The sequence below is a fragment of the Ptychodera flava genome, chromosome 14, assembly GCF_041260155.1.
Source record: "Ptychodera flava strain L36383 chromosome 14, AS_Pfla_20210202, whole genome shotgun sequence".
Classification (NCBI taxonomy): domain Eukaryota; kingdom Metazoa; phylum Hemichordata; class Enteropneusta; family Ptychoderidae; genus Ptychodera; species Ptychodera flava.
The window spans coordinates 9,920,768-9,933,533 of NC_091941.1; the positions used below are offsets into that span (position 1 = coordinate 9,920,768).

At 38.1% G+C, this 12,766-nt stretch overlaps 1 protein-coding gene across 1 annotated transcript; it reads right to left on the reverse strand.

Moving 5' to 3' along the window:
* Window positions 1–254: 254 nt before the first annotated feature.
* Window positions 255–6,645, reverse strand: LOC139149268 (cell division cycle-associated protein 4-like). Its single transcript, XM_070720911.1, has 2 exons — window positions 6,454–6,645; window positions 255–3,770 (listed from the first exon to the last, which is right to left on the reverse strand). The coding sequence occupies exon 2, from the start codon at window positions 3,764–3,766 to the stop codon at window positions 2,882–2,884; it is 885 nt and encodes a 294-aa protein (XP_070577012.1). The 5' UTR covers window positions 3,767–3,770; window positions 6,454–6,645; the 3' UTR covers window positions 255–2,881.
* Window positions 6,646–12,766: the final 6,121 nt, after the last annotated feature.

Below are 12,766 nucleotides of genomic sequence, written 5' to 3' on the forward strand. Positions count from 1 at the left end.
ATTGTGATAGAGAGGAAATGGGAGCTGTTACACAGGAAGGTATCTGCTGCTAATTAACATAATAATCATTGTTAAACAAAGCCTCTTGTACGAACTACTATCACTGTCATGCTTCTGTCCACTGTGAAATCTCATGCTGGTATCAGAGCTAATGACAATAACATGTCATATCATGCATCTCACAGACAGCAATTTGACTACATCTTACACACTGCCAATTTGACCTCTCATTCAGACACAGGTAACACAACATATTTGGACTTCTTTGGCTCATTTTATTTGTCATAAAACTGTGAGCATATAAAATGACATCTTTTAAACAAAATTTCACTTGGACATGATACACAAATTCTAAGACTTAAAGTGGATAGAAATGAAGCAACGAAAAGATACTCATTTTTTTTAAACAGTAAACAAAAATACAGGATAATAAGAGTCACTCCCATATTTTTTTAAGCTGACATATTATCTCAAAATTGTTAAGAACAATAATTTCAAAAATTAATTTGATTTTCCCTGCAGCTTGCAGCATTAGGAAAATCCTTTAAAAAATATGGAGTGTCCAAAATCTAGCTAACATATAAATAATAATTCATGATGTTGTTCGAGTACTGAGGACTAAACATGTCAGTATTCTATTTATTACTATGTGTATTTCCTTGGCTGACCTTTGACCTTTCGGTTGATTGCAAATACTGAGTCAGAAAATTACAAATTTTATTAAAAGGGAAGTTGAGAAACTTATTTTGAATGGAACAGTTATTTTTGAATGGAAGCTTATGTTTCATTTGTGATTGTAATTGATATAAACAGAGGTAAATGAAACAGACAGTTGTCAGCCATGAAAATTTCCACCTTAAAAAAACCATCTTCTGTAGAAATAGTTTTCTGCTTATTGAATAAAAATGTGCAGAGGTATAATCATCATCTTTGGTATTGTGAAGAAATCCAAAATAGACAGCAGTCGATTTCTATAAAATGTAGCTGTATCATGTTGTAGAAAAAATCCTTCATTAATGGAAAAGGATATTCTTGTTAAGAACAAGTAATTACATGTGTGATTGTGTAATTGCAAAATAATGAAAATACATTGCATATTATATATTTTCATATGAATGTGTACAAATGTCATTTTACAAATTTATAAAAAAAACACTGGAGTCAATAATTCATTGATTGAACTGTTTGACAGTGAAAAATATTCCCTTTTTTATAGCTGCCTCTCTGTACATTTGGAGCCTACTTACACATTGCTGTACAGTCATGTACACAATCTCATAATTCCATTTCATTATCATACATATCTACCTAAAATACACTCTCCTGCGTTCCTGCCATTTAATGTCAAACAATTGTACACAAATAAATAAATAATTTCCATCAGAAAACAAAGTCTGGCAACATCTTCAAAAGACAACAGGAAAAAATACAATTCCGACAGACCAAATAAAAATATACAAAGGCAAATTTTGTGTTCAAATCTTACAATAAATACTATTATATTGAAGATACATTACATGAGCTGCATATTTTAGCTTTTCCATAGAAGCAGTCGGCTGTGAGTTACCATAATTTGGCCGTACCATTTCATGACAGGGGTGTCATATGATAAGACTGGGTCATGCTGTGATTGTCCTCTGATTGAGCAGTTGGCAAATTTTTATTTGCTGAGACAATTTACATGTCCGTTTTTCCTACTATAGAGCCTCCATGATTTCAAATTTCACATTCCAGTCTAATTTGTAAGATATTGACAGTTTCTGAGTGTAAGACACCAAGGTTTTCACCTCTCGGATGATGAATGCAACATAACATGCCTGAATGGAATCTTCTGGCATATGTAAATCAATACAAAATGGGACACCTATGGATGACAGGACCCAACTGACATGATCTCAAATAGCAGTGACAAACCAACCAAACCCCAATTGTATCATTCTGGCCTATTGCTCAAACCTGTGCAACTTGTTTGATTGAGATGGTTCTATGGTGTGAAAGTGGGCAAGAACACCAGTTCCTGAAATATTATATGACATAAATGGTCTTGTACTCCTTTGTGTATCTATCTTAAAACCTGCCAGCAAATCAACCCCTGTTCACCAATGGTACGTTCCAAATTGGTAACAATCTGACCTTCAAATATTGCTACAGCATTTTACTCTCTTTCTGTGACAATAAAATGTCAAACTTTTTTAAAATCAAGCACGTTGACAGTATTTCCACATCAAGAAACTGCACTGTACAAAGTTAAAACGATAAAGTGGCATATCCTATGCACAGTCTGTAAACACAAATGTTTGCAAAACCACAGTTCATTACAGGGACAAAAGCCTCAGCATATTATGCATATATGCTACGACATTTGACCTGGGCAGTCTCTAAAATGAACTTTTCAAATTGCACGGTTGACATTGATGACAATAAAATTTCATTGGAGCAAAAAGCACAGATTGCAAAGTTGCATTTCTGGGTTTTGATTCATAGAACTGTGGTGTATTTTAAAAAAGATACATTTTTTGTACAATTTTCATTCTTTTCTTCAAAATATAAAAGACTTGTGCTTTGCATCAGTTTTTCTTCATAATTGCCTCATTTTCAATCGTATAATTTACTTCAACATAATCCACAGTCATTTTCCTTTAAAAAACAAAATACTGTTTTTGTTTTTAAATCCGACCAACGACAGATTTGTTCATTGCATAAATTTATCTAGTTGTATAGTACTTCCATTTTCACATTTACAGGGCACATAATGGAATGACCCCCTCTCACGGACATTCAAAAAGAGACTAAAACACTACCTGTCGCCGAAAGAAGTCAACCCACTTCAATGATTGGGAAGAGCCAGCAAATTGCAGTTTTCATTTGATAAATTACTCATTTACATACCAACTTCAATGAGAACATTCATGATTTGATCAATGTCGTCCATGATATCACTCCTGCAACTACTGGAACACAGATTGGGTGAGGGAGCACTGTCTGGCAACACTGTGCTCACTCTCCTGATGTCTTCAGTACTCTTTGGGCTGAGGGGAGGTAACAAGTCAAAGTCATAGAGAGAGACATCAATGTCACTGAACTCCTCCTCGCATGCTTCGAGCAGACTGAGCGTTGAATCAGGGATGTCGTATTCTAGCATACAACTGGAGTTTGTTTCAGTGCTGCTTTTCACAGTCCTAGGGTCAGTTTCAGTTTTAAAGCTGTTCTGTACTTCAGACACATCGCTCATTTCACACATGTTAGAAGGAAGTGATTCCGCAGTTTCTGTTTCCACGGTTTCCATCGTGGTTTCAGAGTTTTCACAATCGTGACAGTCTTTCCTGGAACTCTCTACAGGGACGTTACTTGATTGCCTACTACACGCATTTTCAATGCACACATTTTCTTTATTGCCTTCCAAGAGTTTGGCTTTATTGTCTGTGTTGACGCTGACGCTGCGCTTACTGAAGGCCCGTTGGCTCTCTTCTTTGCTTGGTATTTCCTCAGCATCATTGCTTTGAGCTAAGTACGGCGTGGTCAAGACCATACTGCCACAAACTTTACCGGTATTTTCCATTTGCAATTCTTTGTGTATCTGTTTCAGGGTGTTGCAGATCAGCACCGACCGTAACAGCTTCGGCTCCTTGACATTTCGGCAAGACTGTAGCTTCAGGAGGGATATGTTTAAAAATGACTGCCTCTGTTCACAATACAAAGTGGCAAAGCCCATCTCTTTCGCTTCTTCCAGTTCATGATACTTTCGTTTTACGCCTTTCCCCAGCATAAGTCTGCAAGTCAACGGCAAAAAAAAAATGCACACAGGTCAGAAATTGAGCAATATGAAAACGCTTCTGGGAACTGATCAAAACTCCAACATACCCGGAATGCCACAAAGGACCAGTAAACAAGGTATTGGGTCATACTCTATACAGGGCTTTCTCGGAGTCATGAGTCACCTTGATTCATCGAGGCTCATTTATTACCGATGGACTATGATCTCACTGGGCACACAAAGGGGACAAACTTCCAAGGTCCTTTTGGGGGACACTTTATCTTACCAATGGAAAGTGTACAACATGACAGTATATGAAGACAATCACACTATATCTTGAGACATCATATTTTAAAAAGCAGCTCGCGTGAGTCCTGGATTTGGGGGGTCAAAGGGTGACCTGTCTAGGTACCTTATAAAGATATGACCCATGCCTTGTTTAAATACAACATCTGACTACAGACCATGTGCAAATTAGGTCACAAATTTTCCAAAGCTAGAGACTGTTCTTCTTCTAAAAAAAATTAGAGACTTATAATCGGCTGAAAATTTGTAGACGGAATGCAGGGAACACTCATTAAAAGGATACATCTAGGGGAATGCTATTTGGGACTCCACCCTAACTTTGTTTGCACGATGGTAAATCAGATACCAACTTGCCGGTTGACTGTTACATTTTTTCCATTTTGCTCCAAAAAATTGTTTAAAAAAAAATTGACGTATGAAATTTTCTCATACAAAAAGTATGACTTAGCTGAGGCCATGATCTGCAAATTTTTGTTTTCTAACTTATTAACTTTTGACTGAAATGTATCCGATAATATGCCTGATAGCTAATGATAAATGAATGTCTATGCTTTATCAACCAGTCAGCCAATGGCACACTGTGTTAGATATGAATTATTGGAAACGCACTACAAGGAAGACATGAAAGATCTGAAACGGGTGGAGACTTTTCATAGGCCAATGGTACACGTAAAATTTGGAGGCACTTCTGGTGGAAATTTCAGTTTGATAATAAAGTTAAAATGACTACATAATTTCCAATACACTGACTCTTATTGGCTGCAGTGCATGAATGGACTTGTTTGCTCAATTTTTTGCTATGTTTCTGAACACAGCTGACCTGACAGCTCATAGTTTCTCCATTGTACAGTTAGTATGTATATGTATATTGTATAGTTAGTATGAGAAATTTGGTCACAGGCTCCATAAGACTAACGTATTCTCCAGCATGGGCTACATGAAATCTGCTATTTTCAGAATTTCTGAATGAGACTGGGTCCGTTGTCACAGTAATCTCGAAGGTTCTTGAATATATACCCCAGTGCAAACGCGAAATATCACAATTTATTGATAATCTCTCTTACTGAACACGCTATTGCGACCCAAACTGTCTTTTTGCGTTGTAGGCATCGTATTTTGAACACAACAATCGCACGTCACCTTCTTTGGATGATTATACATTTACGAATCGCCCTTTACGAATACACGCAAACACTAAACAAGGTTCTCGAATTACGTAGGACACACGACGGTCCTACGTCATCGCAATTCTGGCGTACACAACCTGTTGAAAAAAGTCTAAGACTTAAGAAAATCTGGGTGCTTGGCAATGACGCCATGCATGTAAACGTTACTTCAAGGTTCGAACCTAGAAATGAAGAGTTGTTTACACTAGGCTTTCACAATGCTTCTCGGGATGACCTCCCTTCGCTTGCCCAACAACCTTATTATTCATTCAAGGACATCTCATCTCAAATGATCACGTAGCAAAATTCTGAGAGGATAAAATCATCAACAGTCCACAGATTCCAATAAATTTGCTACTTCGATTAAGACTCGCCTAAAAATCGTGTAATATTTTGGATAATTAACTTTAAAACAACATTTATGCGAAATTTGCCGGTTTCCTTGGCCTCCATGACCCTTTCAGCAGTGTCATAGGGTTCGCCATGTTTGGCCTTGTCCCGGAGAGAGCGAAAGGTTTTGCCCTTAGAAGTTACCTTGAACATCATTTGAGGGTATACACGGTTTTCCTTGTTCCGTGTATAATTTGGATAAATACTTTGCGGAAAACTAGCAGAAAATAAGATGAATAATTAACATTCAAAACCTACTTCCGTCATTGGCAACCACGGCGTCTGTGGGCTTCGCAACTTCCGTATTAAATATTCATCTATTTATTTCTCTTTTCCGTGAGTGTAAAATCGGTTGTAACGAGTAAAGTTTATGTAAAATACGTAAATCGATGCTTTTCGAGTCCGTCATTCCTTTCAGACGGCACTAAGGATCAGAGGAAGACACTTGTCCGTCGTCGGAACAGGTAGGCCGGAGACAACAAGTACAAGTTGTAATTTACATAGGCCTGGACTTGCCCGCAACCAACAACGCGCAACGCGACGGTACCGAAACAGAGTGAATCAAGCCGAAAAAATGTCACGATTTACAGAAAAGTGCAGTTACTGCAACAACATTAGTGCCATAGTTTCCATCAACTGACAATATATATTACATGAACAAGTCTAGTCATGAATTTGGATCGAACTTTGATCGTATGCCGATCAGTAAACCGACAACGGCCAAACATTGATACACTATTACTATCACCCCATGCAAATTACACGGCGTTTCGGCTTGACAGCTCCATACACGGTTCATACATAACTTTCCAAAAAGAAATGCGAGGGAATACTTACAAAATATTGCTTCGAAGTAATCCAGAACTTAATACTGATCGGACAAATATGAATATTCGGCTACCTGTTTCACATCGATGCGTGTTATGGTGTAATACACGGAAAAAGTTCCACCGTAAGCGGGAAAACCCTCAACTCCACTGAGCGACTCTCATAAAGTGACCTCTGTGCCAAGGTTGATTGACAAATCACGTGATATACAGGAAGACCAATAGTTGGATATGCAAGCTCCTAATTCATTGGCTGTTTTGTTTTTTGTAGATATTTACATAAATGATGCAAATCTTGCAGAATTATGCCCTCTCAAACGCTATTTTGAAAGTGAGCAATAAAGGAGCATTAATTTCTGTTAGCATAGAGGAGAATACCTCGGATACTCCTGGAATAAAATCTGCGACATTCAATTCAAAAGATTTCGATGTAAACCGAAAGCCAATGAAAATGACTTTAACATACTGTCGATGTGATATTTGTAATAGATTACCTTGTGACGTAAAACAGTCCATATATGGCAGAGTGCGCACGTGCCTACCTAGTGCCTTGTTTTCAGGTGACACACTTATAATATGGTAATGCAATGGCCGGTTCCCGATTGTTGACTTCATATTTGTTTACTGCGATTCCATGGAGTCCAGCAGTATTGAAGTTTTGCAATTTAGTGATGGAAAATTGCTTAGAACAGCATACAGTAATCAGCAGCAAACCAAAGATGGTAAAAAGAACGCCCACAACTTTTCGAAGAGAAGGCGAAAATTTACTACAAAGTTGAACACAGGGCATGACGACAGAGTACGGTGGAGTGAGTCATTCGATTGCGCTTGCGCAGTTTTACTAAAGAGACTTGCTGCCGTTGCCTTCAAAACAAGACGACACGCCAAAGATTATTACCAAATGATTTAGCCATCTCCAGAAAAAATTAAACTAACAGGTACACAATTGCCAGTGCTTTAATATGAGGTCTTGCGGTCCCTTAATCTGTTTACCTTTTCCTCTACTCCGATTAACAAGTCCATGTTTATTAAATTTGCAAACAATGTTCAAGATCAGGTTGTCAACTTGTTTACAACCCGGTATGGTGGAGCTGCTGTCAACAATCGCCAGGTCGTTGACCTTTCCAATGCTGAGATTTTTACAGGGGAGGGATGCACACACATTTTCCAGTCAGATTTTTTCCATGTTTCATCATACTTTCGGTCAGCCCTCCTCAAATCACGTGTGTTGCATTTCGCTGTTTGGAAACTATTTCGTCGGGCGATTGTAGTAAATATGAGTTCAGTAGGCCTACCCTAGTCAGAAGAGAGTGAGTTTCTTAAGTAGAACAAAAAAATACAAAAAACCGGAAGGCTGTTGGGCAGAGCTTTCAGCAATTCTGTCTCCAAATGTTGGGGAGGACGATGTTGAACGTTAAATTAACAATAGTGTCCCGATAAGAGGGGTCACGTGCCGCTGTTATGCTGTCATATTTTGAATTTAGGCCTATTTTATCACCATTGAATGCAACCTGGAATTCTCAAAATATATGTCACACATTTTAGAAAGGAGAGTTGATACCACACCCTTATATAACATGTAACAGGCGATAATAGTTAATGTTGAGATACGTATTTTCCATTAATACACTATTTTATTTCGTTTTAATTTAAGTTATTACCACAGTCGCTCGAGAGCTATTCAGCTCTGGGACTATTCGCCCCATAGACGAGTATACAGAAGCGAGAAATACCATTTCTCGCTTCTGTATACTCGTCTATGGGGCGAATAGTCCCAGAGCTGAATAGCTCTCGAGCGACTGTGGTTATTACATTTAATTTATTTTACTTTTATTCTATTTATTTTATTTACTTTATTTTTATGTATTTTAACTTTCTTCAATCATATTTCCGCTGATAAAAAGAACAGTGTAGCAGTGATTGTGACAATGAAGGTAGTCGTGACATAATAGTATGGTACGTGGTGACAGTGACGCCAAATAGAAACAGTCACGGTGACATGGTTTGTAGGCGTGATAGAAGTGACAACAGTCACACCGACAGAATGCAGCTGCAATCACGGTGACACACACCAAAGCTGAGGGAAATAAGTGGTGCTGTTTTTGTTGATATTAATATTTACTAATAAAATTGGAGAACACTAATTGTGGCTGTCAATGTTGTTGTGCAGTCATATTGTTGTCGTTGCATACCATATTACACATAAAAAGCATCATAATAAGACAATGAGCGCACTTCCACAGCGCCAAACAAGTTGGCCAAGTTCCTAGCTTTTACTGTCTATGGCAGTAGGGCCTACTGAGAGGAGCGCCAAATACCACACTCCCATGTCCCTGTTTAAGCTATTTGCTTATGTAAAATAAAATAAACGTCTTTTATTACGAACGAGCTTATAATATATTATGTTCTTGTTGTTTTCAGCAGAACATACTCAACATCATCGTGCACATAACTTGTAATACCCTCACACGGGTCAACGTATTATACTAGCTCTGTGAGGCAGGGCTGTGTGATACCGGCTGTAGGTCTGGTGGGAGGCCTAAGGCAGGTAACACACAAAGCCCTGCCATGCAGAGCTAGTATACATGCTCTACGATGTACAAACTGAGAGGAGAACCATTTAAATTCTGGGGGATGGAGAGTTTTGGGAGAAAAAAATTGTCGGCAGGTGAAGAAGAAGGGGAAAAATGACCCAGTAATGTATTGAGGAAAAAATGATCACAGCACAGACCAAAGAAAGAAAATTGTCACAAAATTTGGGAAATCTGACTATGTCATTCTCTGGAGGTGCGCCACCTTAGGCGCCGCTAACTTTTTCAAAATCTGCCAGGAAGTCCAATGTCTTCAATGCTTGATTATTGACGATTGTTATTCAAACATTGATCATACAAACACTATAATAAAAATATCAGTGTCCAATGTTATTTTCAAACACTCTTACTTAGTGCAAAACAAATCGAAACACCTCACATTTCACCGTTGTACACACTTCTCATAATTTTCAATGCGAGAGAGGGGAGACTCGCGCTCTCCCCGGGGTGTCCTATGTCATTTTCAGATAGTTTTATCAAGTACAAACAAATTGAAACACCTCTCAGATTGTACCAGTTTGCATCATTGCGTACATCAAGGTTTCAACATTTTCGATTAGAGAGGAGGGACACCTCGCGCTCTCCCCCGGTCTCTTGCACCTCCACACGATGCTCTGGTAGTTTTTACCCATGTTTTTTACTATTTAATTTCAATAAAGAATTCATTAGTGACAATCGTTTGTTTATCACTATCTCTGTCCTCTAATTTAATGTCATCTGTCATGTGCTCACATAGAATACCACTCGTTATTTTTAGATGTGCAGTTGTTAACCAGTGACGTGTAATTATCTCAAGAACCGCATATTAAAAAAACTGGTAATCACGAAAAACAAATTTGCATTGCTTCCACATGTGGAAAAAAAATTGATGCAGGACAGACAATAGGGAAAAATGCCGCACGGTGACGGGGGAAAAATTGCTGCCATACCCATTTCCTCCAGCACCCCCCCCCGAAATCAAATGGTTCTCTCCTTGTGCAAATTCTTCGGTTATGGTATATAATGGTCGCAAACACGACAATACTGATGTATATCAGGCGATGCAAAGATAGTCCCATTTGCGATGATGCTAGACAGGTTTTTACCATCATGTATCATTGTGTGTTGACAAAAGCTATCATACAATAATATTCTCTCCTTCGAGGATATTCCTTTTTTCAACGAGAGGCATATTAAATTACTTATTTCATCTACACAAAGAACATCCATTGAGTGAGTGTATTACAATGTGTGACATAAAAAACAGTAGCACTGTGTAACAGCGACGGTGATAGTAGGCCTAGGAGGCAAGAGTGATAGTGACACGTAATGCAGCAGTGATAGTGACAAAGAGTGAGGCAAGACGATGACGTTGACAGTGAGCAGAAGTGACGAGTAACGATGATAGTGATAGACTTTCTACTGGCACTTTATGGTCATTACATGACAAAAAGTGATCCAAGTTAGACACAACTAATAACAAAACAAAACCTAATAGATGACTTTATCAAGCAAAAAGCACAAAACAAACTTGCAGAAAAAGAGAGCGCTAGAGGAAAAATACGTAAACCCCATCAGTGAGACTCAATTCTAATATTCATACATTCGGATATATTTTGCTAGTGGTACACATATTATTTCGGTGTTCATCACATATATTACTTTATTTTGTGTGTTCAACTCATTGAATTGGGGATTGTACAGTTATGATGTTAATAAGTTGGTTTCTCTGCTGTGAATATCTATTACAATGGACTAAGAAATGTATTTCATCTTCTGTTTCTTGGTTGTTACAGTAATCACATGTTCTGTCAATAAGCAATGTCTTTGTATGTCTGCCTGTTTCTATTTTCAGTTTATGGTTGCAAAAGTGACAGTGACCATTGCGTATAGCTGTGATGGTATCAGCTATGGTGTCGCAGAGTACATTAGCGATAGTGTCACAGACGCAAAATAAATGCCTCCTAAACTCTGTCCAAAGTCGGTGTATCATACTAGCAATATTCCTTAAGTTTTCTCTTAATGGTGTTGTGAATAGTGTCTGAACCTTATTCAGTTGTCGGCACTTATAGGCGATAGAATTAAAACTTCGATTTATGGTAAAAACATCAGACGGTAGCTGTAACCTTAGATATTATTTTCATTTGTATTCTAGAAATTACCTACATTTTCTTCTTTCCTTCCAAGTGTGATGGAAGACAAATTACTAACCATGCAAAAACGACATATAGTCTACCCAAAGAAGTTTGATACGATTTTGGAAATAGAACTAAAAAATATACTTTACCAAAAAATGGTAATAGAAGGTTACAGCAGGTATAGAGTTTGAATTCTCCGTTTTGCCTGCTGAAACCCAATCTTTTAATTTTGACAAGAAATCCTTCAGGGCTTCGTTCCGGAAAAGTTGGTCTCCGATGGAAAGCAGAACAGGATTGTCGGCTATGAAGTCAAAACGCAATAAATTCCGCCAGAAAAGGGTGTTTATTCTGGCAGGGACCCCTCAGCTCGTACTAAGGGAGCTGTCATTATTTACGGCTAGGGGGATTGGAGAAATTTCATCGGAAAATCCGAAATTTCGAGAAACTTCCCCTGCAAACCATAATGAATTCGAGCAACCCCTCTCTCTAACACAGAAATTTTGACTTACCCCCCTCCCCACTTACAAAAGTTAAATATCAATACGATAATTTGTAAAGACCTTTCAAATCCTACTGTAGGCGTACCCTGCTAGATTATCATAGGTTATCCCATGACATTGGAAAAAAAACAACAAAATTAAATTCAAAGTCACAACAAAATAAAGATAATAAAAAGCTCACGTTTTAACCAGTATCCGACCTTATAGTATCGTATCATGACAGAGTTTTCACCAAGATATCTGACTGGGCAGAATTTGAAAGTACAGGGCGGGGGAAATAAGGGAGGGGCTGAGGGGGGGAATGTCAGAGGGGGATGTCCCCTATCTTGCGTGGAAAATTTTTAGAAATTGATGTGTGCAATGGTACATTCTGGTGCAATCTGAGAGGCGTTTTTTAACAGTTAGAACACCCCAAGGGGGAAGAGCCCGAGAGGGGAGTTCCCCCGCTCGCATCGAAAATTTTGAGAAATTGATGTGTGCAATGGTGCAATCTGAGAGGTGTTTCAATTTATTTTGCACTCGGTAAAACTGTTTGAAAATGACATTGAACACTGATATTTTTATTACATTTTTGCATGATCAGTGTTTGAGTCACAATATTCAACAACCAAATAATGACAATACATTTTGCAAAAATCTGCGACCTTCTTGAGTCATTTGCAAATCCTTTCATTTCTGTAAACGATATTGTAGATGACCATCAGTCAGAGTCAGTATTTTTTAATTCATTCATTATTTGTTTGTAACTTCGCCAGCCATGCAATTTCTTCCGCTGTCAGCTTCTAATGAAAAGCCTGAATACGGTATGGTTAAAAGTCCAAATGGTTGTTGAGCTGAAGTCCATTAAAATATATGTTTCTGTGATAATAGGCCTAAAGAATGAATTCACAACAGTTCAGTTTTGCCCTACATCCTATAAAAAATTTGAGAAATTGATGTGTATAATGGTGCAGTCTGGTGCAATCTGAGAGGTGTTTTCAGTTTGTTGTTTTACTAGTAAAACTGTTAGAACACCCAAGGGGGAGCACGAAAGGGGTGTCCCCCCTCTCGCATCGAAAATTTTGAGAAATTGGTGTGTGCAATAGTGCAATCAGAGGGGAATTTCAATTTATTTC